This window comes from Thamnophis elegans, chromosome 2 (genome assembly GCF_009769535.1).
Source record: "Thamnophis elegans isolate rThaEle1 chromosome 2, rThaEle1.pri, whole genome shotgun sequence".
NCBI classification, from domain to species: domain Eukaryota; kingdom Metazoa; phylum Chordata; class Lepidosauria; order Squamata; family Colubridae; genus Thamnophis; species Thamnophis elegans.
The window spans coordinates 64,713,734-64,740,495 of record NC_045542.1 but is presented as its reverse complement, the minus strand read 5'-3'; the positions used below and the strand labels follow the sequence as shown (position 1 = coordinate 64,740,495).

The window sequence follows — 26,762 nt, the reverse complement described above, 5'->3', positions numbered from 1 at the left end:
TTGGATTTGGCCAGGTAGGTTTCTCATTTAAATTAATTCTCAGTATGGCAAGACCTGAAATGTTAGAAAAAGCTTCTGCAGCTTGACTTCCATCGCACTTTTAGAATAGAAGCTGGGATTAAAGCCTCTGGAAATGTTGGGACCCATAACTCAATGCAGTCTTATCCAAAACTTGCTACTAAAGAGTGAAAGATGAAAGGGAAAAAGTTTACTTCATATATTCAGTACAAATGTTTATTTTTGCAATGAGAACTGCACAAAAAACCTTTAGTATATAAGTGAAAACTCTATGAATTCCCTTCTACAAATGTCTAAAGTGTTTAATACAAGTTTCAAATTCACTGACATAATTATTTGCCAAGCGTTCCGTGCGTTAAGTACAGTGGAATTGTACATTTCATTTATTTATTTGTACAGGACTGGAGGGAGAAAAAAAATAACCAAGGTTACATCATTTAGGCTAGACCCCTACACTTAAAACTCTGTAGTTATTAAACTTATACATGGAGGAGGGGGAAGAAGGAGAAATTAAATAGATGTCAGTCTGAATGATAACCATATTATAAATTCAAAACATTTTATAAAAACAAAAATAAACCACACTTATAGCCAAAAGAAAGAAAGAAAGAAAGAGAGAGAGAGAGAAAGAGAGAATAGCAATCCTTTGGCAGAAAAAAATGTCTCCAATTTAATGATACCATCCATGTTCATCATGTAGAAATATATAAAAATCAAAGACCAAGTACAGTTTAAAAAAAGAAAAGAAAATTAAAGTAAATAAGTGAAGGCCTGTAAACATTTCAAAAAAGTTGTAAAACACAGAAATGATCAGAAGAGGAAAGCGAGGAAGAACAAGACAACGGAGAAAGCCACCAAGCTAAAAAAATTTGCTATCACAGTTTGAAACTCTCAACTACAGACAAGAAAGTTTGGCAAATGTTCAATGCAAAAAGAAGGTTAAACATTAAAATAAAAAACAACTAATCTCGCTATTGACTAGATACAGGGAATGGGGTGTTGTTCATTGCATACATATAAATTATTTATTTTAAATTTTTTACAACAGAGGGTGCTCTCTTGATAGAAGTTCCAGCATCTCCACTTCGTTACGTTTTCATTTTTGTCAGTGTGGTGCGGTTTTGTTATGTACAATTGCAGTGAGTCATATGTGATCAACTTTCACAGCGGATGTGCACTTAAAGTACCCCAAAAACCCTGAGCATAAAATTAATAAAGGAGGGAGATGTTCATCCAAAGTGCTTTGTAAAAGAGGTGACTGGGAAGAGGGGATGGATAGATGGAAGGCCAAGGAATACTGTGAGAAATGACTGGCAATGAAAATGAAAGAATGGGAACATGTTCAGAGGAAAACCAACATTCCTACTTCCTCATCAAGGATCTAAACAAGAGCTAAGAGAAGATTAAGGCTAGTTAATTAGCTCATGGTAAAAAGACATGTGCAGTAACACAAGGACAACAAGAAGGGGATGCAAGGGACTTATTTTCATTCAAGTCTGAGCCGTTGCCAGAGATAGAAGCCCCCTTTCCTGACAATTCCTGGGATTAAGTAGAAGACTATAAGGGCTAATCCAACCATTAAGCCTTCATGAAGAAATTGTGTGAGCTGGTGATCTAACATTTCACCGATTCTGAAGTGTTAACACCCACACATAAGCAGATCAAGGGAGGAAACTAGTGTCCTATACAATCCAGCATATGGTAACTACCTTTATGTTGGTCCGGAAACAGAACATTTAGATGTTCTGTACGAGAGGTAATCTGAGGCCCAAGCGTGGTCCTCAGGAATTCAGATTTTCAGACCACTCAACTGCATTTTAATGTTAGATGTGGTTACTGGCCATGAGCCTAAGCCACTCCAGACACAAAAGTACTGCTTGGAGGCAAAGCACAACACTTCATGGCCTTCTCAAGACTGGCAACTCCCTGATAGAAGGAAAGCACAGTCAACTTTTTGTAATAGAAAACCTGATCTGCACTTAATTGCACATTCTTTTCAGCAAGAAGCCTTCAGAAAAAGCTGTCTGAGGGGTAATATTGCCCCTTCTAAACCTTCCTATTTATCTTTTTCAACAATTGAATACTTGATGGAGAAAGGCAGAGATCTTCTAATGTTGTAGAGTTAAAAGGCACCTTTAGGTAAAAATTCAGCGTGAGAACTGGCTGTTCACAAGACTGTCAAAGAAACAACTGCCTCTAGACCCAGTCTCATTTCTTCTGTACATGGCTACTAACCTGAGTTACCTATATTAATATGTGTGACCGTGCACTTCCAACTGCTTAAAGGCCTGGAAATTTTAACTGCACATTGGAAAGCCAAGGCCAAATTAGATTGAAAATAGGCAACAAATGACCTATCACTTGATCTTGGTGTTGTATAGCAGGTCCTATTATTCAACTCCTACAAAAAGACCTGAGAATGATGTTGAAGCAAATCGCAAGGTTAAGGGCAATACTATTTGGAGACAATAAATGCTTTCTTAGATGCCCCATTTCTCCTGATACATAACTATAATCATTTCAGGAGGGACAATTCAGGTTTTTTCCCCCCAGGTGTAGGGGCCTGGAAGTCGACTAACAGAAATAGCTACCTTCTTTTACTCCATCTGGGATCTCTGCTCTCTTAACGTGAGTGTCTCTCCATATTAGATTAGTCATAATTAAATTGGGCAGATGGTGTAGTTGTTGAAATCAGTAGTCCAATATGATAAAAATGAAGAGTTGAGACATTGGCAGGACAAGAAGTTCTGTCATCAGGAAAAACAGAGGTGTCTTTGGCTGAGGGTGCAAGTACAAAGTTGGTGGAACTACCCAAAGAACAGTTGCCTTCTCTACAGCTACTAACCATACCATTCTTGACCAAAATAAGCACTCTGAATAACTTTAATTCACAGTCCAAACCCACTACTTAGGCCAATTAAAGTTTTGAAGCAAGCAGTCGTGTTTTTTCAAAAGAAGTAGCAACAGAATGGCAATTTGCAAGCTCTGAACTAGAAAATCCATGTCCAGCAATTCATATTGGAACACTAATTTTGACCAACAGTGCAGAAAAGTGAAGTACTATTATCTTCCTCTGGATCCTCACAGGGTCAACTACAATAGTTCAAGCGCTCTTAATTTAGCACAATACAGGAAGCTGGGCTAAATTTTATTGCTGGAAATTATGTTACATGTTGAGATTCGCCCCAAATGGGAACAAGACTGAAAACAATCAGTGTGCTGTTCTCCTACTTTTGGCTTGATGCTACAGTGTGAAACCAGCCATGCTGAGAAAACACTATCTGCTTGATATTTGGTGTTCATCTTTCTACCATTTCTACAGAATGCTGTTGCTCCACTAGTACGACTCCCAGGGTAAATATTAGCTAGCTTGCTGATAAGATGAAAATTGTATGAATTAGCTGGAGATTTCCCTGCCTGCTAGAGCAAGACAGATGAATGGAACAAGTCTCCTTACAGCCTTTCTCACTTAAGCCATTTTACCATAAGCAAGATTAAAAGAAATGTCAGTACGACACCAACTTTAAAAAAAAAGAGATGAGTTTATTCCATGATCAGTACAGACCAAATGCATATTCACCGTATTAAAGTAAAACCAATTAATTACTCCAGAGATTGGCCAATACTGACACACCAGTATTGTACTGTATAGTGGGTATTTATGGCACATAAACGTGGAACATTTGAAAGAGTAAAATGAAAAGAATATGCTAAAAGTGCTGAGAAAATGATTACTGCTAAAATGTGAAAGGACTTAATGGAAGACAACAGGAACAGGTCTTCCTTCCTGCCAATCCAAATCCATTCCCACCTCCCTCCCCAGAGCTGCTCTGTTGTGTATAAAAACTAATTTTAACAGACTCCATGACATTTAAAACCCAAAATGTAGTTTTCTGGTATTACAGTTAAAAATATAGACTAAAAGTCTGGAACTGAGCAAAATAGAAGCAGTGTCTTTACAGAGTATGGTGAGCTCACCATAAAACTCAAACAAATATATGCCAACTATATTCACTATACAATACAGCCACAGTCAAACACTATTGACAGGGTGGGAGCTTCCCCTGGTGTTAAGTTTTCCCCACTCCACTCCACTCTGTAATGAAGAGACAAGAATACCTACTCAAAGAGTTGAGCAGTGCCAATGTATCTGGAGGAAAAGAAACAGATTGAAAGAAACTGACTTTGGTTGGTAGTCTAGCTCAGATTCCTGTCATCCACACAATGCTAAAACAAAACCTCACTCAAATGGCCAGTTACACTTACTTGACACCTCCACTAAATTATTCCCTTTTTCACAAGCAAACACTTACAGAGAATGGCTCCCAGCTAAAGGCTTGTGGGAAGTTTAGTTAAAGGCAAAGCCAGTGATGAAAGGACCCAAAACAGCTTGTGTGTCTTCCCTGTTAAAGCCCAGGCAGGGTCTTTCTGTACACAGCCTCTCAATGCAGAGTGTCTGGTGCTGCCAGCATACAGCACAGTAGCATCAAAGACATTCTGGAATTCAGAATGCTTTTGAATAGAAAAAGGGTAAACAGCATCAAGTTCTGGATATACTGCAAGTAGGTTTGGCATAGAGAATATCAAGTGATAGGGGGCACCCTTCCCAGCAACTGCATGTCCACTGATGCAAACCTAGTACAAAGTTGACTCATCTTGGTCTCGCTTTCTTCAGTGAGGTTGGGGGATGGGGTGGGGGTGGGAATTAAGTCAAATCGTAAGGCAGACTCTGCTGATCCTTCTGAGGCCACAACCGTCACACATGCAGAAAGGCTGCAGGAATGCTCTCCTCCCAGCTGCCAACAACATTATGGAGAGTCAAAAATTTGCTGGGAAATTAAGGAGTTCAGGTGAAGAAAACCAGGTGCTATTAGAAAAGATTCTCTTCAAATATTGCCAACAAATCACTCTGGAAATTCATGTCGATAGTAGATGCCATCTAAAGGGAAAGAGAAAAAGAATGCAGCAGTCATCCTGGTTCACAGAAAATTTTTTATCTCAATAGATTAACAGCAACTACCTGATCTAGAACTCTAGTCTATAAAAGTTTATCATGCAGATTAACATTAGCAGAGACCGAGGGGAAGCCATATTCACTTATCAGAAATCATTTCCCTGTCTTATAAAAAAAAGCCCAACAATACCAAAAACATTATACACTGAGGAATTTCCTGTGAAGGGGTGAAAAAAAAGAAAAAGAAGGTAAAGGAAAGAAACTGGAATGAGATTATAAAGTGATGGCGGCAGAGGATTTAACTTGCGAGAACTGATGGTCCAGATGTGTGAGACAGAGTTAAAAGAAAAAGGGAGGGGAGGAAGGTCAACATTTTGGGAGAAAGAACTGACAGACTTCAAAGTATATATGTGGAAGATATATATGTATTTATAGCATGAACAGCACGAGTTTTTCATGGAAGGCAAGTAGTTAAAAGAAATAAGAAACGGGGGGAGGGGGGAGAAAAGGTAGATATCTGGAGAGGAAAAAAATCAGAGGTGTAAAAAAGATCTTTCAAATGAACAGTACAATGTACAAGTATTCTAATTTCCTCAGTATCAACTGGCCCTGCTTCACAATGATTATTTCTTCCTAAATTCAATAGAATCAAATTCTAATCTCCAAATACACACTGTGATCTTTCTTCAAAAGGATCGAGGTACTCATTTTACTTTGCCTAATTTATATTAGGGATGGCAAGTGTATTTTGTTTTCCTGCAAAATTCCAATAATATTTCTTTTACAGAAAAGTTAAGTGCCATTCAGGTATGTTTACTGGAGACTAGCGTCACACTTGGGCCAAAGGCTGGCATTTCTGGCACTTTGAAAAAGACTTCAAAACTAAATTTCCAAGCACAGCCTCTTGCGCTACGGGAACTCTGAACCTTTTCAAAGCCCAGAGGGCACCGTTATCCTTCACTTACTGCCTCTCTGCGCCTTCGCTCCTGTTCCTGTTTTCTGAGTTCCTCTCTCTGTTGGTCCAGCATGGACTGCGAAGCCTGTGGCTGAGAGCTCTGTGACGGGGGAGCAGAGGCTGCTGCTGACACCTGCTGCTGAGCCTGGGGATGATGCTGGGGCTGCTGTTCCTGACGCCGCCGTGCTTCCTCGTGAACTCGACGTGCCTGCTCCAGAGCCTCCTCTTCTTCACGACTCCTATTCATGGATCAGGAATAACAGCGGAAATGATGATCTGGCCTCCGTTTCACAGCATTAGGGAAACTAGACATCCCACCTAGCCACAGGACATTGATTGGAAGGTACTGGAAGACCCGACATCCCAGAGAAACCTTGAACACATTGGCAGGAACTGTAGCCTGCAATACAGGTAGGCTTCATTTAGCTTTCACAATTGAGATTGACAACTTGGTTGCTAAATGGAACACTTGTGTCCACAACTGTGCTTATGATTTTATTTCAGCTTTGCTTTGCTTTGTAGTGACAGGACATGGCCCCAAATGGCTGGGTGAGCCCAAACAGTGGGAACATTTCCAAAACCTGACTCATGACGAAGCGGTGTAAAAGGGCAAATCTCCAAGCTGCCTTTCCCCACTCCTCCAAACCCTGGCATTGAGATAATTCCCAAGAAGAGAATTAATGGATTACAAGAAAGGAAGCAGGCACACCATGGGGCATACACGTACAAGGGAATGCCCCGCCACTAGTTGTATACCTAGCTGCTCATTGAACAATGTAGGAGTTAAACAAAAAGCTGAAGATGTGAACCTAGTTAAAGTCTTGTCTGTTACAGGAAGCAGCTGGGAACCAACTAATTAAGATGAAAGAGCTGAACTTGTTAACTTACAATTAGCATTTTTGGGGGAAGTTACAGCAGCTCAGGAAGAGATTGGTTGTTTAGGCAATCTCTTCATTAACAGTGCAACATGTACTGTCTGACTGTAATGGTGAACAATGGGACTGAAAATGATGCCATGAAGGCCATAAATGCCGATATTTAGGTGGCAAAGTTACTTTTCCATCATCACTGTAACTGCTGAGGCAGTCATTAAGTGAAGTCTACTTGTATGAAATTTCCCGTATGGGACTGAAAAGAAATAAGGCATGGAGGGCCAGCAGAAAAGTGAAATGAACAAAATAAATAAATAAAGGAAAAGTACCAGTTGCCAATGATTTAACCAGTAGTAAATACAAGTGCTTATGTTGTTGGCTGCCTTGTCTTTGAGTAACATAAGTTTCAAAAAGGATGAGGTCATGGCCAGAATATTTTGAGATTTTTTAAAAAAATTAAATTCATATGCAACCTGACTCCCAGAGACTCTGGTATTTTACAAATGATTTAAATTAAAAAGTTAAAAAAACCTGGACAATAAAAACAATAAGCAACAATAGAAGGGTAAAGATGGCAGGACAACAAACTGGATGGAGGGAAAAATAAAGGAACCAAAATAAAAACAATCTAGGTTGAAAGTAAGTCTACAGTCAACCTCATCAAAGCCCTAATGAAAAGCTAGGTCTTCAGGCTCCTTTAAAATTCCAGCAGAGATATGTTTATATTAAAGTACTGTTTTAGTTTTTAATGTAACTGGCAATGTTTTTAAAATTAAATTAATAAGAAAAGAAGTATTGTAATCCTTAAGATCAATAGTTTCCCTTGATTCCTCCTTGCTGCACTGTCTTCTTCCAGTTATGCCTTTTAATTTTTATCACCAAACTTCAAAAGCTATTAGCTATAGTCCCTGTCCAATGACAAGGAAAGAATGAATTCTGTTCCAAACCTTCACATGTGTTAAATTAAATTGATATGCTGACTGACTCCCAGCTACTCTGGGCAAAACATTTAAAAAAATAGGACAAAAATCACAATGACAACATAAAGCAATGGAACAAAGATGGCAGAGCAAGCAAACCCCGATAGGAATAAAGAAAAAGAAAAGAGCTTCAGTCAACTGCACCAAACACCTGGACAAAGACCTACTTCTTCATAGCCCTTTAAAGTACTGTGCGTGGGGTGGGTGTGTTTGAATCTCAGAGAAAATTCCCATTCCAGAGGGCAGGTATTGCTACAAATAAGGTGTTTTTCCAGATAGCATTGTTTAATCAAAGGAATCCTACCTCATCGGATCAGCTGGGCAGATGCTATGACCAGTAACCAGGCCTGATGTCATGAAAGGTGTTATAGATGGTAACCAGCATTTTGAATCACATCAGGAAACAAACTGGCAAGCAGTACTGCTTGCAAAGGTGAGGTATTACAGGAGCATCCACCAAGGTATGCTCATCACTGCCTACATTGCTGTTGTGGATCAGCTGAAGCTTTCGGGTGGTTTTGAAGGGTAGCTCTATTAACCTAACGGGGGGGGGGGGAGGGGGGGAGAGGGGTATTAAGCTGTTAAGCTGTGACCATGGCACGAGCTGCACAACCTTCAGGCACAGGGATAGAACCTCAATAGCCTCACTTAGTTAGCCTGGCATCAAAAGATATAATTATAAAAATATGATGATCATGAACCACAAAGTGGTAAATGTCCTCACCCAGCGGTTTCATGTACATGTTAAAAAGGAGAAGAGAGAAATAGCCTGCAAATATTAGCCTGCAACACATCATAAATGAGGAGTCTAGGGAATGATCTCCCCATCATCCAACACTGACTGGAACCAGGCTAAGAAAGAAGAGAAATCAACCCACAAAGCCAGCTCACGAGACACCATGGTTGATGGCATCAAGAGCCACCAAAACATCAAGGAGCATAAGAATGGATCCAAGATTGCCATCCCTGCTCCACCACAAGTCATCTATAAGCATGATCAAAGCAGTGTAGTACTAAATTAGAGTCTGAAACCTGTCTGAGGACTGTATCCAGAGTTCTTATTAGCTACGGAACAGCTATCTTCTCAACAACCTTTCCCAGAAAGAGAAAGTTGGTCAATAGTTATCAGAGACCATTGGGTCCAAGGAGAGCTTCTTGAGGAGGGAGCACACCAATAGCTCTTCCAAGCCTGGGAGCACCATGGCTTTTATATCAAAGAGGCTGACTCTATACCAAGGGTGTCAAATTGGATTTCTTCGAGGGCCGGATCATCATTGTAGTTTTCCTCTGTAGGTTGGGCGGGGTGGGGACACGGGATGGATGCCTCCTGCAGTACCCTGCCGGCCAAAACTATTTTGCTGTTGTCACGACAGTGTTTCCTTGTTTATTAGTTTTCTAGAGGGAAGGCTCAGAATTAATCTTGAAATCTTCCCAAATGCTTTCCTCCCATAACATGCGTTTGCAGAGACTTTAAGGATAACATAAAGTACCTTCTCTGTCACACAAACACAATGGAAGAATATAAATACACACACACACCTATCTCAACTAATTATGTTTCTCACCTCATTCTTTCCTGTTCCCTCCTTTGTCTCTCCTTTTCCTTCTCTGCTTGTTCAGCTTGAGCTTTCAAGGCTTTCTCACGCTCTTCCTTTTCCCGGGCAGCCCTCTTGAAGTGCTCAAAGCTGTCACTGCTGGATTTTACTGTTGAAGATGGTGTGGTGGGATGTTTCTGCACTAAGCTTGCCCAAGATCCCATATTTTTTATTTTCAAATCCTGGGGAGAAAAGAAGTGCAGGATCAATAACTAACTTGTAACATGATGTAATTGGTGCACATGAAAAACCAGAATCTTCCCTTGCCTTCAAGTAAGAGATGACTGAGATGATCCTAATGACTTACAATATCCATAGAAATTTAGCTGGTAACTAACAGGAAAAAAACCCTCCAAGCTAACCTAGGCTAATAATACCCATTTCTAAGGCACACAATAAAGGAGCTTGAATGCCAGGGGATTTTTCTGAATGTCTTTTGCATCAAAAATTGTGTGGTAGAGTTAAATTAGCTATTTCTTATGGGTGGTGAGGTTGGGAATATATTCACTACAGACAATCCTAGCCTTTTTGTACACCAAAGGCTAAACTAAAATTGTAAGTGAATATAAGCAAGGAAAGAAATATCCTCTGATTTCCCCAACTATTAAAATCAAGCTTGGTGATTCTTGAGACAGTATTTAGAAAATCAAAGATAGAAGTCAAATTGAAGCAAATATTTTCTTAGCTGATCCTCAAATACAACTTGGAATTAATCTAAGTATTATAAAATTGTACTTTAAGCAATGAATAATGAATGAAAGTCAATGAAAAGAAAACTAACTACTGCTACTATTGTGTACTGTTACACACCCAACTGATTGCAGTTAATCAATAGATAAATAGTAAGTCTAACCTATAACTCAGAGAAATTATAATAAGATGGGTTGGTAAATGAGGACCCAGATTGTTGGTGGCAATATGCTGACTGTGTAAACTGCTTGAGAGGGTTGTAAAGTACTATGAAGTGCTGCTGTTATTACTAATATTTCTGTATAAACACTTCAAACAATAACATCCTCTTACAGATTATCATAATTCAATTAAAGATTTAATATTGATCACTAGAGTTCTAAAGCCACACTAGAAATTTAGAAATACTAAAGCTGCTATGAAGGTTCATTATAACACAAAGTGAGCAAATCTTATCAACCATTTCTGCTTTTTTTTCCCCTATCGAGGAAAACAATATATAATTCAGTTACTTTTTTAGGTGCTACTGGTGTTTTTGGTTCTTGCTTCTGTCTCTCTTTGTCCTGGACTCCTGGTGGTGCATTTTGTTCTGAAGGTCTTATAACAGGCCGTCCACTGTCCACTGTCTTCATTTCTGTTCCTGAAATAAGAATTACAACTTTAACAATCTTTCTGTCTAGTCAGCATTATTGAAACAAACATCCTGAAAATAAACTAAATTGAAGAATTGGGCTGTCCCCCTTAATGTAAACTAAATCCAACAAAACACATGGGGCTTCTAGACAAAGTGATAAATCACTTACGTTGTTGGATATGTACAGGTGGCTTGATGCTCTCTGGGTGTTTGGTAGGATCTTGCCGCAAGGCAGGGCTAAAGGTCTCATTTCGAATGACTGGGGACTGCATCTTCTCCTCTTTGACCATAGGCTGTGACTGAACTACGGATGCTGCTCTCAGTTCCTGGCAAAGAAAGATAGACAAACAAAAGACCATAGTAATAATAATGTCTTTTCATGGCTTTCCCTGTATTGTCTGAGCCTCCCCACCAATAATAAAAGTTCTTGAAGGAATCTGCTTTCTAATGGATGCTGGAAAAATGTTTATGGAAACAAACATCTGTATAAACTTTTTTTTATAAGATGCCTTTACCTGCTTTTTTGGCTGAACATTTGATTGTGGTGGAGACTGGTGCGGCAACCCCTGGAACGGTGGCATCTGAGGGGAATGCATCATGAGAGGGGAAGGTGCTTCTCTCAAGTGGCCTGGAATAAGTCAGCACCAATGTTTTCAGAAAATAATAAAAAAAACTTTGGAAAATGCACTTATGATATTCAGCTGACAACTTGGAGAAAAAAAAGCTTTTGAGTTATCTGAGATTTGCTCATTTAAACACCTATTTACGTTCAGTAAATTTTAATTTGCAAAACTGTAAATGAGGAAATGTCAGTTTTACAGTTATTTGAAAAATAGTGGTATAGAAATGACTATAATAGAATGCAAGGTCAAAAAGGCTATAGTCACTTTTGAATGGGACAAATTCCATCAAAAATATTCATGCATGGCATAAAAACAGGACTATATTGTGGCAGGCCTGGACTAAAATTCTAGTGTTCCAGGCAGTTGACTGGGCAGGAATTGGGTAGACAGAGAGCAAGCTGACAACACAGACAGTAGAGGCTGGGGGTACAGCAAAAGAAACTGGGAAAATCTGGGGTGGACTACCTTGTTTCCCTGAAAATAAGACTTCCCCAGATAATAAGCTCAATCGGGCTTTTGAGCGCATGTGCTAAAATAAGCCCTCCCTGAAAATACTGCAACACAGCAGCAGCCATGAGGTGACCACGCTTGCTGCCTCCTGCACCTCAAAAAATAATAAGACCTCCCAGAAAATAAGACCAAGCGCTTCTTTCAAGGGTCAAAGAAAATGAGACCCTGTCTTATTTTTGGGGAAACACGGCAAGCTGGTGGAATAAACCATTCTGGGAATCACAATTTACTGTGAAGATTACTGCAGTCACGAATAAATGCACAGGATAGTACATTAACAGTGGGAGGGAGGTAAGAGCCTAGAAAGGTCAGGGTGGGGAGAATACATTGCATTGCCACATTAGCATTGGATCAGAAGTGAAGGAAAGGGAAAGTGTTAGGACAGTGGAGACAGCAGGGGCTGAAGCCAAGCAAGTAATTGGAAATACCACATGTGGATCAGAGAAGTGGAATGTACCCACACTAGGGAGCGCCTAAGAGGAGGAAGAATGCACACCAGAATTTTCTACTTGTCAAATAAATCATTCTAAGTTTTCTCTAGATTCTGCTTCATTTGAAACTTAGAAGAATTTAAAAGTTCTGGGTTTCTCTCTGCCAAAATGTGCCTGACCCCAAAAAAATTCAGCAGAAATTTCATACACCAAAGGCCTCAGAACAGAAATAAAACATTTTACATGAATATCCCTATTCTATTTGAATATTTAAAAAAAAACCAAGTTGTTTGACAATGGAATCAATTACTCGAAGATGTAGTAAAGTCTCTTTCATCAGAGATGTTTATTAAATGCTGGATCATTTTGAATTGGACTACAGAATGAGGGGTAGACTTAGTAGCCTAAACGGCCCCTTCCAGCAATTCAATTCTGTAATACCAGAGAGCAGGCAATGAAGAGGCAAAAATATCATTTGTGTATATCTTTGACAGGTAGCTTTTCCAATAAAGCGAGTCCACAAAGAGGGACATGGCACTGAAATGAAATCTAAAAATCTAAGCCACTAAAGAGTATTCTATTGCTCTACAAACATAACTGGATGTAGACCTGCCATTTTTGGAATTTGTAAAGCAAGACCAAATGAAGGATAGGGGAGAAACAAATGAAGGATATTTCACTGGACAAAGAACAGCAAGCACATTATTCCTCTTCGGGGATTTAGCTGAATGCATGGAAAACTAGAATAGAAAAGAGAATGGGGAGGAAAAGCTGCCCTGTCTTTTTCTGTCTCCAACTCCACCTCCAACTGAAGGTCTGAAACAAAAATAATGTTGCATTGGCTTGAATGCAAATGCAACTTTGTGCAAATCTGTACATCTCTTATTTTGGACTCTGGATTGCTTGTTGAACTCTATTTCTAGGAGGTTATGGAGAGGTAGAAAATAAAATGCATGTTAGCAAAATTTCAAATTTTTGGTTAAAATGAAATCAACACAGAAAAAAATATTGAAAACCATGCCTTCAGCAAGTTTTTAGGTTTGTATTTTATGAAGTCAGCCATCTTGAGTGTTCCCTCTGAATATGGAAGTGGGACATAAACTGAATAAGCAAGCAAGCAAACAAGCAAACAAACAAACAGATGATCTTAAGAGAAAAGGGAGTAATTTCCATCAGAAAAACCCAGGTTCCTTTAACTTGCTTTACTATATTTCCTCTTTACAGAACTCTCTTAAAGGCAACAAGCAAATTTTTCACAAGTGTTAAATCACTGTTATGACTTTCCTGCACCTATCCAGATGGCAAGCATTTATAGACCCATCCGTTCAGCTGCCATGTTTCAGACTCAAACAACTCACCTGCTGCGTAGGGGTCTGGCTTGTGATGTCTTGGTGAAGAGTGGTGCTGGATGACTTGCTGGGGTTTTGACGACTGCTGTGGGACTTGAGGCTGCTGAGGGGGCAGATGCGGCTGGGGCGGTGGAGGAGGCTGTGGGATATGGGGTGGAAATTGCATGGACTGCATATGCACTGGCCTCTGCTGGGACTGATGTGGTAATTGTTGCCCTGGAGGATGAGGAGGAGGTTGCAAGGAGGGCTGAGGCTGCGACTGTACTTTCACTGAAGGGAGGAGAGAAGTCTGTGGCTGCGCCTTCTGCAACTGCTGCAAGTAGATCTGCATCTGACTATTACTCAGCGACAGGGTGTGGTGAGGAGCAGGAGGCTCTTCATCCTCCAGAAGCACCTGGGGAGGTTGGGGGAGTGGGGGCTGGGGAAGCAGAGGCTGCTGGTTAAGAGCTGGTGACACAGCTGGAGGCCGAGAAGGTTTGGGGGGGAGTGCTGCAGCTCGATTACTGGGTCTTGACGGTTGCTGAGGCAGGGCATTGTGCAAAGCTGAAGAGAAAACAGTAATGTTATGTTAAATACTGCGCAACAGGACCTGTGATATTATTATTATTATTATTAATGTATTTTTAATTGTTCAATTAATCAGTTAAGATTATTGTTGCCTATTTCAAAAGAGTCAAGACAAAATCTATACAAGCAGCTGAGAACTAGATAACTCATTCTGGAGTAAAACTGTAGGAAATATTATAAACTATTTCATAGAAGGAAACTCCTCCTTCCCCCATCCCCAACTACTTCCTTCAAACTACTTTTCTAATTGAGTACATTTAACATAAAGTGACATTAACTAGATGTTAGTCTCCATTTGGAATAATGCAGTCCATTCTATCATCTCAAAATTTTGTCTTTGCTCCATTAATAGAATTGCAAACATAGGAATGATAGTCTTTATAACATTAGTTATGATTGTAAAACATACAACCCTGGTTGGCAAATTCCACCCTTTCCATCTAGTCTCTGTTTATGCGCTATTCTATGTAATAGAATTACAGTAATTGTAATTTATCTTATATACAATTATATTATTAATAAGAATTATTATTATTATACAATTGTATCACAGCGGCCAGTTGTTTCGCCGGATTTGGCATTGGTTACTAGTCGGGCTGCACCCAGGGGCCTAGGACGTCGTAACGTATTTTCGTAATATGCGTGCAGATCCAAGCAGTGATTTTGTCCATTTTAACTGTTTTAAATGTAATTCAGTGCTTTTGGAATAGCACCCAGTGTGCCGATTACCACTGGAATTACCACTGCTGGTTTGTGCCATAATCGTTGAATTTCGATTTTTAAGTCCTGGTATTTTGCGATTTTTTTCATATTCCTTCTCGTTGACTCTGCTATCACCTGGTATTGCGATGTCTATGATAGTAACCTTGTTTTTCCCAACCAGTGTGATGTCTGGTGTTTTATGCACCAGTATTTTGTCCATTTGTATGTGAAAATCCCACAAGATCTTGACCAAGATCTTGATTAACAACAACAATAATAATAGTAATAATAATAATATTATTATTACTGGGATTTTAGTAGGCATATGCAAAACCTAATATTCTGGGAATAGAATTTTCCAGACTAACTATGGAATTTCAGCAGTAATTGGACTCTCTTCAGAAAAGTACCAGGAAGAGACATAACATTATATAATCTGCAGAGAAATTGAAGCATTCTAGAGTTCTCTGGAATGTTCTTTCTTTGAAGGAAGATTTTCCACATCCCCAGAGTTTGGTTCAGTTAAACCAAGATTTAAATCAGTTCTCTTTCCCAGGTATCAGGCAAATGTAGCCTCACAATCAAATCTGATATTACAATGGACCTAGTCAGCTGGAAATATTTACAACTAAAATTGTAGTGTGTCTCACTTTGAACTGCTACTTCGTTTATAGTATTCTGGGTTGATCTGATGCTCATTTACTGCAAAACTCAACTGGGAAAGAATGATGTAAGAAGAGGTAGATTGCCAGTTCTCACAAACTCAACGTATATGTTCTAATGCATCTAAAAATGGTTTACCTGGAGGGGACACTACTGCATGTTGATTTAAATGAGGAGGAGTGCTGTGCTCAGGCTGCTGAGGGAGATGAGGTGGCATCTCAGGTTGGGGAAGGTGCAGAATAGGCGTAGTGAAATGTGAAATAGTGTCAACATGTTCCCTGGAAGTGGATGCTCCATAACCGGGATCTGCGTTGGAACAAAAGCTGGAGGAGAAGTCTTGATTGCAGGGGCTGCTTGCTGAGGGACAGGTGGAGGTGGCGGGGGTGGTAGCTGTGGTGGTTGCACCTGCTGCTGCTGCTGCACCTGTAGATGGTGATGATGATGATGCTGCAAGAAAAAAGCCAGTCCTTCAATCAATGCAAAGCAGTTTTGGAACGAGCCATTTTTGCACAGGAAATTAATAGTGGAACTTCTCCCTTTTGACAGAGGCTTTTTTTCTGTACATTTCCTCAACCTCTGCTGTTTTTTTTAAAAATATGAATACTTTGCAATTCTTTGCAACCATAGAAAGTGAACTTGCTGGGGACTGGTAGAAAACCATGCCGTGTCAGTCCCTACACATTTTGTAAACATTTAGGAGGAAAACATCGAGGTTCATATATAAATGATAGTATAAGTTGTTGGAAGCAACAAAACAACAGATGGATTCTGCTATGAAGGCAAGACACATGCAATAATTAAATATTTAACTTCTTGTCCCATCCAAGCAGCTATTTTATTAACTGAGTTAACTGAGTAATTACTTTTATTCAAGAAAATCATATTAGTAGTTCTTGGGAAAACTCAATGTATAGGAAAGCCAACACCAGCTAAAGAACTGGCAATTGTGACTTCACATTGTTGTGAATAGATGATAATGATAATGATGATGATGATAATAATAAGTTTCATGTTAGCTGAGTTTCATGTTTACTGAATAAAGTAAATAATAATAATAATAATAATAATAATAATAATAATAATAATAATGCCACACTTCTTGGCCTCTGCAAATATGCTACACTGATTCATTGGAATATCCTAGGTTATCTAGGGAAGAATTTTAGAAAGCAAAGGGCAACACCAGTTAAAGAACTAGCAGGTGGGAAGGCATATTGTGTATATATAATAAACAAATAGAACACCCTTGAACACTTTTCACACTGATCAATGACCATCAGTCTATTGCAAAAGTCAGCCTTACTTGGAACAGCTTGCATGCTGCGACAATACCTTTAACACCATCAAACGGCAACATCTGCCTATCTTGGATCCTCACGAATGACTCAATAGATGGAAAAAAATGCCAAATCCAGTTTAAACATCTGACTGACTGTGCAATCAGCTTTAATAAGAATACACCAACTGACTTTCAACTCTAGGCTGCTTATAACAAGTAAAAGAAATTACAGCAAAATCAATGAAAATAAAAGATGGCAGGAGTGATGAAGCAAGGTGGCTCAATCTCCTTTGCCACAAAGGTGAACACCCAGGTATTTGCAGGTCTTCTAAATGGCAGATGTTGTATTTTTTTAAAAATAATAATATTTCCCCGTTGTCTATTCTGCCAACTTAGTTTAGTTAGTTCCAACAGTAAACAAATTCTTGTCTGTGACCATGGCTAAGAGCAGAAATAATTAGAATAATTTGAAATTATTTAGAGCCAAAGCCCTGAATATAATGAAGGTAAACTATTCCTAATACCAGGAACCCTAAATAATTAAAACTCCTCCTTTTCCTTTCAGTAGGGCCTAAAACATAAATTGTTTAGCAAACAATTATCATTAATCAATGTGTTAATTTACCCCCTTAAAAATCTGTATTATAACATACCTTCTTTTGTTCTCGACAGGATGTCCTTTTTTCTTAATTTTGGGAGGAATTTCTGTAGGAAAAGAACAATAAAAGATTACTGAATGGCAATGTTTTTGAACATGAATCATTTATGATCAAGACACTGAAATCCAAAGGCACAACACTGATACTTCTAACATATACTGAACATTTGAATCTATTTGCTTACTTATTTTACAATATATATATATTTTATAATGAACTTTATTAATTAGTGTAAGTGTTTAGGCAATGCCTCAATAGTTCATTTCCCAGAATACCTCTCATTGTGTCTACCTTCCATGTAATTTTAAAGGCAGTAAAAAAAAACTGATTTTTTTTTGCATTAATGGGTAACACCTGAATTTACTACATTATTTGCTCAGGTTTGTGCTTCATATAAATCATCCAAGGTGTTTTTCACTCACACAAAAATTACATGTTGCTTTCATAACTTTGGCTGCTCTTTGGTACGTTATATACCAAAGTTTATATCGAAAAGGTATTTTTTCCTTTGGGGGAAAATTAGAAAACCTGAGGTAACATAACTGTTATCTGTTTCTGGAAGGATAGTTAGGGCTATTCTGCTTAAATTCTTAAGTAGATATGATAAAGCTGCACTGTATATGTCTCTTTTTCACCAGAAATTTTACACAATCCTATTATAAAATGATAAGAAAAATGTGGTCTAATAAAAGATAGTAATTCTTGAAATTCATTTTGAAGATAAATGTTTGTGAGAGAAGAAAAACAAAATTCCATCTCTACTCTCACAAACTAAAGACAGTAAATATAGCAAAATATTTTATTATAGTTTATTTTAAAATAGCAGTCACTCTTTTTCTACAAAACAGAAAGCATTAAACCAAAACACAAGAATTTGATAATTCAAACTATATTATTACTTTGCATATTGTGCTTCCAGTCCTTCTATTTTAATTTCTCTTCAGGTGAATTTAACTCATTATTCACAACTTATTTCAGTTTATTTTTTTAAAATATAGTGGCTAATTATATGAACTCAAAATATAGCATTAAGGTATTTTTTTTTTGGCACTAATGACAGCAACTTGCCAAAACTAACGGATTATTAATCTATTGTTACCAATTTGCTTCACTACAGAAAATTTACTATTATCTCCCTTTACTCCTTCAATATCCTTGCAATTTGTACAATGCTAAAAATTGTACTATTTGTCAAATCTTTATTGTGTCACATTTAGATAATTTATATGTGCGCAAAAAATGTGAAAAGTCACCACTGAAACAATTTATCCAGGAGGCAACAGCTATCTATGCACTGTGAGCCACAAAGTAAATTGAACAAAAGAATGATAGACACTCAACACTGAAAACCTGAAACTGAGGGGAAAATAGTGTCACTAATTCTGACCAGACACCTTAAAACAGTAATACTTGGGCTATTTGTTAAATTTTAAAATATGCCCAATACACAATAAACAGTAACGCTTTGACACACTAACACTATGAACATTAGAAAATATTATGTTATACATTTTGTTGGAAGAGAGAGTATATGTTAAAAACATAAATATATGGCAGCCTCTCCAAAATATATGCTTTGCTGGCACTATATATTCACCCAAACATAAGAGCTAACCAAAGAGCTATACGGCAATCCCATTTTATGTAAGAGAACAAAGAGGAATAAAGATATAAAATAATGATTATGGTTTTGATACCAAAATATGAATCTGTATTTGCATGGATGAATAGCTTTATTATTGTATTTGGCAAGATTAGGTCCCCAATTAGTTCATATAAATAAAAAGTTTAAAAAAACTTGCCAAGAACTTTAAACTCACAATCAAGATTTTCATAATCTAGTTCATGACATATTTAATACGTAATATAATCAAATATAATCAAATTCTAGGTTAATTTCCATCTGAAAAATCTACTCCTGTAAGAATGATACAGACTGCTTTTATCATTTTAATATGAGATGATTTCTAAATATAGAATTACCTTGTTTAAAAAGAAAACCTAATTTAAAAATAGTTGATGCTACTGTTCTATTGTATTGGGCAGACAAAATTAGGAAAAGCTTGGTGATGTGTTCAGCTTTTAAAAGCAAAACGGCAGGCTCCTGATTTCTTCACAGAAATATCCAACAAGTTTTCTTGGCAACAAACTTGGATAGATGGTTTGCTGCTATCTTCTTCAAGTATTTTACCACCACTCCCATTTTTTAAAATCCTGATCTAAATTATAACCATGCTTCCTCAAAAGTCTCCTATTCAAATACTTATTTTGAGCCCGACGTGGAAGTAGCTTTAGGGGGTAAACAAGTTCGGACATGTGCTGCCATCTCTTGAGACATTAGGCATAGATGTAATATTTAGTTTAAAATAAGATAACATTATTGTAATGTAAGGCATTTTCAAGGTCAGTTTGGCAGTATGCCTTCCCTGAAAAATCACTCTGCTGAGATTAAATCACCAGAGACTATTCCAATGTCTTCATAAATGGGAAGCTTTTAGTAGTATATACTTGTAATTTTAGTAATACACTTTTATGTTTTTCCTTTAGGAGCTTCAAGAGGAAACATAGGGGATAGTAACTGCTCAGAGTTATCCAGTGAGCTCTCCCTGGTAAAGTAAGAATTTGACCTAGATTTCTCGGGTCCTCAGTGCCATATCTTAATCTCAACATTTGCTTTCGCTGCATTTTATGTTCTCTAGTGCTGTATTTTACAATAGGGCACTATATTACTTTACATTATGTTATGTATTATTTGTTAGCATTTCAGATTTACTGTGCATTCTCAATTGGTTAAATCTCAGTAGAGGTACACAATAATATAGTCAAGATACATTAGTGCTGCATAAAACCTCTAGAAAATTAAAAAAATTAGAATCATATGGTAGTACAGGTACCTTGGTACTAAATTGCTTTGAAACTCATCGAATTTAATACTCAAAGCATTTTGACCTGAAAATTTTCTCCTGGTACTCATTGTTTGTTTGGTATTCAATGCATGAGCTAGAATTTGACAGTCTCAGCTGCCTTATGACTCACTACATTATTCCTTATGAGAAAAATTTGTTTGGTACTTATTTTTTGTGCTCATCGCAACTCCCGGAACCAAGGATGAGTAGTGAGATACCACTGTATATGGGTTGAACAAAAATGTAGGTTGGGTGGAGACAGTTGTTTGGTTTACAAGAATGCATTAAAACATAAATCAAAGTAAAGTTAGACATAGCTGTTCTATGGGAAATACATTCTAATTGGACAGCACTATAATATTTTTTTTGTGATTGCGTAACTCTGAAAGTTCAAAATAACTTTTGCACAAAAGGGTACAAACTAATTTTTTAAATATAAGTTTATATAAAACTTATATAAGTAACTTTGGTGGGGCAACTCAAATGAATAGTTTTTCAAACAAAATATTTTGGTCTTCTCCTTCCCCTCCTCTAGTTGCACTCAATGTGCATTGTCTATGTTTGTTTTAGATGATCATCCTGTAATCTTCCACAGAAGATTTGGAGAGGGGATTATTTCCCCACGCAAACACCCACTGGATTTAATTCTTAAAATATTTCTGGCATCATTTGACTGTAGTTCATTCTTGTAATGTGTGGTCATGCATTGCCTGAACTATTTCTCTTATATCCAAAGTATATTCCCCAAATAATGCAACATAAGCCAGAATTTCACTTTTAGTGCAATCTAAATTACACTAAATTTAATTGTAACAATTTAATAAACTATCTACAACAGTAGTTCTCAACCTTCCCAATGCTGCGGACCCTTTAATACAGTTCCTCATGTTGTGGTGACCCCAACCATAGAGTGGCATTCGGTTCCTAAGACCATCGAAAATGTTGTTTCCGATGGTCTTAGGCGACCTCTGTGAAAGGGTCATTCGACCCCCAAAGGGGTCGCGATCCACAGGTTGAGAACCGCTGATCTACCAGATCCTAAGTTGTTCTTCATTATAGGAACATGTAGCAACACTACCTAAACACAAGTTCTGAAATTAAGGAGTAGGCCAAAGCTGAAGTGTGTATTTTGTTTTAATGTCTCAATAGAAATCTTACTAAATACAGTTTCTCTCAATTTATGACCAAAATTGAGCTCAAAACTTCCACTCATAAGCAACATGGTTGTTGTGAATTTTGCCCCATTTTATGACTTTTCTCGCCACAATTGTTTAAAAGAATCACTGCAGTTGTTAAGTTAGCAACATGGTTTTTAGTGGATTTGGCTTCCCTACCACTGACTTTGCTTTCAGACGGAACACTGCAAGTGTCCAATATATGCCAGTTGCCAAGTGTCCAATTAATGATCATGTGACCATGGGGATGCTACAATGGTAGTTAAGTGTGAAAAGGGGTCTTAAATCACTTTTTTTCAGTGCCACTGTAACATCAAATAGTAATAAATGAATGGTTGTAAGTTGATAAGTATCCATAGCTAGGAGTTTAGACAAAGTAAAAAGAACATTTCAGAAATCTTCAAATCTGCTTAATCTCAGTTTTAAAGTAACATTTAATTAACATAACATTATTGAACACCTGTCACTGAGTGGATTCAAGAATCCATTTATCACGTGTTTGCCAATCCTTAACAACCATTCTCAAGTGGGTTGCCTTGAAAGTAGTGTATGGCTGCTCCTGTTTATATAGGTGAATCTTCTACCAACCGCCTAACTATTATTCATAAGATACCTACAAAGACTGAAGATCCTCTGTGAAATGCCTTTCCAGGGGGCATAAAATAGTCTTCCCTCAGCTGTTTATGCAGAAGTACTCTCTACACATAAATAGGGAGGATGATCCAAGTTTGTTTTTCCTGCACACTTCAAACAAGGAAAATAAAAATTTTGAATTCCTATTTGATAATCACACAATAGATATTTATGATGTAATGTTTAAATAATTGTTTATTCCTGTGAACGTTTAAAGATAGAGACTACTGTCTTATTTTAAAATGGGGACATAAATATTCATTTTCAGATGTCAAAATTAAGTGTTATTACAATGTTAGTTATCATAGAAAAAGTAGGTACATTTTTTTCCAGAAAAAAATAAATTCTTTATTTTTATTATTCAAACAAAAATATAGTAACTGTACAATGACAGCAGATACTCAATTCATGATTAATGCATTTTGAACAGTCAAGGGAAAGAGGAATTACAGCTTTACTTAAACATGCAATTTATACATTCCAATCAAAAAGGTCAATTTTTATCCCATCCCTTAATAAAAATTAAAAAACAAATGGTAGAAACAAATGCAAATGGAGAAAAAAATTAACAATATTAATAAAGACATTTATTTTAAATCCCCAAATACATATTTTTGTTTATAAATAACCTTCCCAAGTAAACTATATTTTTATGATGGATTTAGAGAATCAATATCTGGGTTTTTGAGTGACTAATTTCTTTGGAAGTTCTGTGTTTTCTTGAAACTGGAAGAATATAGCCACTACTCTCTCCAATATCAAAATTTATTATTATTAGATATGTAACCCAGTAAAACCATGAAAGTTTGGATAGTAACAATTCATATATTATTCTTTTCACTGACTGTCAAGATTACTGTATGATTCTGCTCCAAACGATCATTAAATGTGGAACTTAATATTCAGATTTTTCTTACATGTTTATTTGGGTGTGTACAAAAAGGGCAGCCACATATTTCCATAAGTTTTGATATATATCACAGTTTCATTTTATAAAGTTGTGTAGCATAAAAACTCATTGTTTTTTTTTAAAAAAAAATACCTGTTTAGAAACACATTTAATGCTATACCAAAATTTTGTAGATAATTGACTAAGTGCTTCAAATCATGGCTATCTTTATATGATTTTCCATAAGCTGACACATCCTGTTAGCATTGTTATTTTCTAGTGTAAGTTTTCTGTTTCTTTCATGTTCTGATTACTGAGCTGCTTTTAATGGAAGAAAATTTTAAAAGTTTCCCCATATAACATAAAAGCAACTTTTGTATATAACAATAAAGTTTCTGAGTATATGCACATACACAAGGTGGGGGAGGGAGAGAGAGATAAAATTTCTGTAAAAGCCTCCTCAGTCTGGATAATTCTTAATCAGGATAAAAAGGATTGATCTTTTTCCCCCCTTCAGGTCAGAAGTAATTAATAGGTTACAATACAAATTAAGATACAGAGACAGTAAATAAAAGAATAACAGATCAAGCACTAAATTATGCCATGCATTTAATATACAACAGAAGCGCGTTGCTAAGAAACTTTTTTTTTAAATATAGTTTGTTTGCCATATATTAAAGCAGAGGCAACGTTTTGAAGTGCACATTGTAACAGGTTGCCTTGCCTTGTGAAACAAGCCAGCTGATTTCTAGTCATTATTTAAAATTTCACAGCTGAATCATATTTCAACGAAAATGTTCCTCAGTGAATGCAATACACTAAGTTATGATGTAGATCTCAGGAGTAAGAGAGAATTTGAGAAAAAACATCATAGTTTTTCAAAAAGGCCTTAGTTTCATTCAAATAAAAATATGAACTAGATATAGTCAAGGACGGGGCATGAACTTTCTTCTTCCTGAAGGGAGAATTATGCAAGAATATAAATATAATGCAGGAAAGCACAGCCTCATTATTCACCTGACACTGTATATAAGTTCACAACTGATTCTCCTCCTTACTAAGTCACTATTAATTGTAGTTTGAAAAAACTGTGAAAGACTTATTTATGTCACCTGCTTCTGGAATATAGATTCTGGTGCAATCTATATTCCAAGGTAAAAAAAGCTTCTATAGGTGATCACCGACTTTAGGATTATTGGGACCAGAATTTTGGTTGCTAAGCAATGCAGTTGTAACGCATAATGTTACGTGTCTGCATTGCTTAGCGACGGCAATCCTGACTCCTAATTTGCTATCCTAACTCCAGATGTGCAGGTCGTTAAGTGAGAAGTGGAGGTGGTCCAAGGGTAGCAATACAGAGGATGAGGACTGTGTAGGCTGCCTTCAAGGGGGTGCTGCAGTGTGGCATAAGCTCAGGAAGGCTGGGGCGCACACATGCATGTGTACAAATGCAGGGAGGCCAGAAAAAGAATATGCTATAGCTCAGGGACTTCTTGGAGCATTGCGTTTCTGGGTTTTCAAGAAATCCCTGAGCTGCATCAAACTGCAGCTGCCATTGAAAGCCTCAACCTGTCTCAACACCATGGTATACAGGGGCTTCTTGTTGCCCCAGAGCTGTTCTATTTATTTATTTGTTTGTTTGTTTGTTTGTTTATTTATTTATTATTAAAATTTATATGCCGCCCAATCCCGAAGGACTCCGGGCGGCTTACAAAAGAAGAAAAAAGAAAGAAAGAAAAAAGGACAGTTTAAAATCATAAATTCACATGCAGTCATTCTAATCGGGGCTGGACCTCAATAATGAGGTCAACAGCCCATGGCCTGCCGGAACAGCCAGGTTTTAACAGCTTTCCTGAAGGCCATGAGAGTGGGTATGGTCCGGATCTCTGGGGGTAGCTGATTCCAAGAGTTGGAGCAGCCACCGAGAAGGCTCTCCTCCGGGGGCCCGCCAGCCGACACTGTCTGGCTGACGGCATCTGAAGGAGGCCCAATCTGTGGGATCTTACTGTTGCAATTCAAGAAGCCTCTTTCTGCCAAGCTGCTGGGCCAGGCCTGTAGCTCTGGGGCTGAAAGAACCCCTAAACCACAGTGCAAAGCCTAACACCAGCCCTGTCCAGCAATGTGGTATAAAGAAGCTTCTTGGCGCACCACGGGTCTGGTATACTAAGAAGCCCCTAAGCATCATGCTGCTGAGCTAGGTCTCAACTCTGGGTTGCAAGAAGCTCTGAGCAACATAGTGCAAAACCTTTCACACAAAAAGCTCAGCTTCATCCGAAGCACAAAGGGGCTTCTGGTGTGCCATGGCTCTGGGGCTGCAAGAAGCCTGGGTACAAGTCCAGCCCTAGCCGGGCCCACTACTGGCCACCCTGAGAAGCCACAGCTGCAGTTGTTCTGGCCACCTTGCATTCCATGGCTCCTGCTACCCTGCACTCTGCTGCCCCCACTTGACCTTTCTCCAGCGGCTGATGAGGCGTTCCAAGCCTGGTCCCCAGCAGCTGTTGACCGCGTGAGGCCATTTTCCACAATTCTCACAAGGAAGCCATTGTGCACAACCTGGGGAAAAAAAGTCTCATGTGTCAGCAGCTGCCTTGCAAAGGGTCAGACTGGCATGCTTGGTCAGCTATGGAAGAAAGATGGTGAAGGTCAGCTAGGGCTGCAGAGGCTGCATAATGCAGAGAACCAAAAGGACATAGATGGGGTGGGGTGAAAAGATAAATGGCTGAAGGGAATTGAAGCAATCCTGCAGGCGTTTAATTGTGGGCAAGCTGCCAAATGTCTGAATTTGGATGACATGACAGCAGGGGCATTGCCACAGCTGTAAGTTTGGGGACCAGTCTTAAGCCTCTTCATTCAGCACGGACATATTTGTGAATGGTCCCTGAATGAAGGGTCATAAATCAAGAACTAACTGTATTCAAGCAGGTATGCAATACAGGTAAAATATACAAAGTTACTGCATTATCATATTAATTAATTTGTTGAACTTCATTAACTGAATATTACTAATTTAAAATAAAAGGGTGAAGGTAAAGTTAAAGGTTTCCCAGCCAGTCGTATCACTCTAGAACACAATGCCAAGGGAGCCAGCATTGCCTAAAGACATTTTCTGTGGTATTTTACCAGCATGTCTACACACCAAAGGCGCACGTAACACTGTTACCTTCCCACCTAAGTGGCACCTACTAATCTACTCACATTTGCATGCTTTTAAACTACTCGGTGGGAAGAAACTGGGGCAGGACGGGAGTTCATCCTGTTGCACAGTGCTCGGGTCTCTAATCTGAGTTATCAGCTTGCAGCTGACAAGCTCAGCGCCTCTAACCACTAATATACAAAACAACTTGTATTCAAACTGGTTCAATTATTTTTGGAGAGTTTTAATTATCAACAACAACATAGTGTACTGTTTCAAGCTTAAAACACTCCCAAAGGAATTGAAATAACCATTTTGCAACCGAAATGGCACATTTCAAATTGGAGACAATTTAGACTCAAAACATACTGTACATTCATATATACAAGATACACTTTCTATGTTATGTGAAAAAACAGAAATGGATGAACAATTAAGCTCTCTTTTTGCTTTATGCCCGACTATCTAGAGATGTGACATTGGGCATAGTTTAATAATATATCTTTTTTAATATTCAATCCATGAAGCCACGTTTGCATTTTAAA

General features: G+C 38.0%; 1 protein-coding gene across 1 annotated transcript in view; it reads right to left on the bottom strand.

Moving 5' to 3' along the window:
- Positions 1-216: 216 nt before the first annotated feature.
- BRD4 (bromodomain containing 4) overlaps positions 217-26,762 on the bottom strand; it is a 97,326-nt gene continuing 70,780 nt past the window's right edge. The window contains 11 exon segments of the mRNA XM_032239027.1: positions 217-4,957; positions 5,938-6,166; positions 9,345-9,556; positions 10,577-10,704; positions 10,868-11,024; positions 11,214-11,326; positions 13,621-14,154; positions 15,682-15,813; positions 15,816-15,990; positions 17,476-17,492; positions 17,495-17,527. Coding sequence (XP_032094918.1) covers positions 4,889-4,957; positions 5,938-6,166; positions 9,345-9,556; positions 10,577-10,704; positions 10,868-11,024; positions 11,214-11,326; positions 13,621-14,154; positions 15,682-15,813; positions 15,816-15,990; positions 17,476-17,492; positions 17,495-17,527 — 1,799 coding nt within the window. The 3' untranslated portion in view covers positions 217-4,888.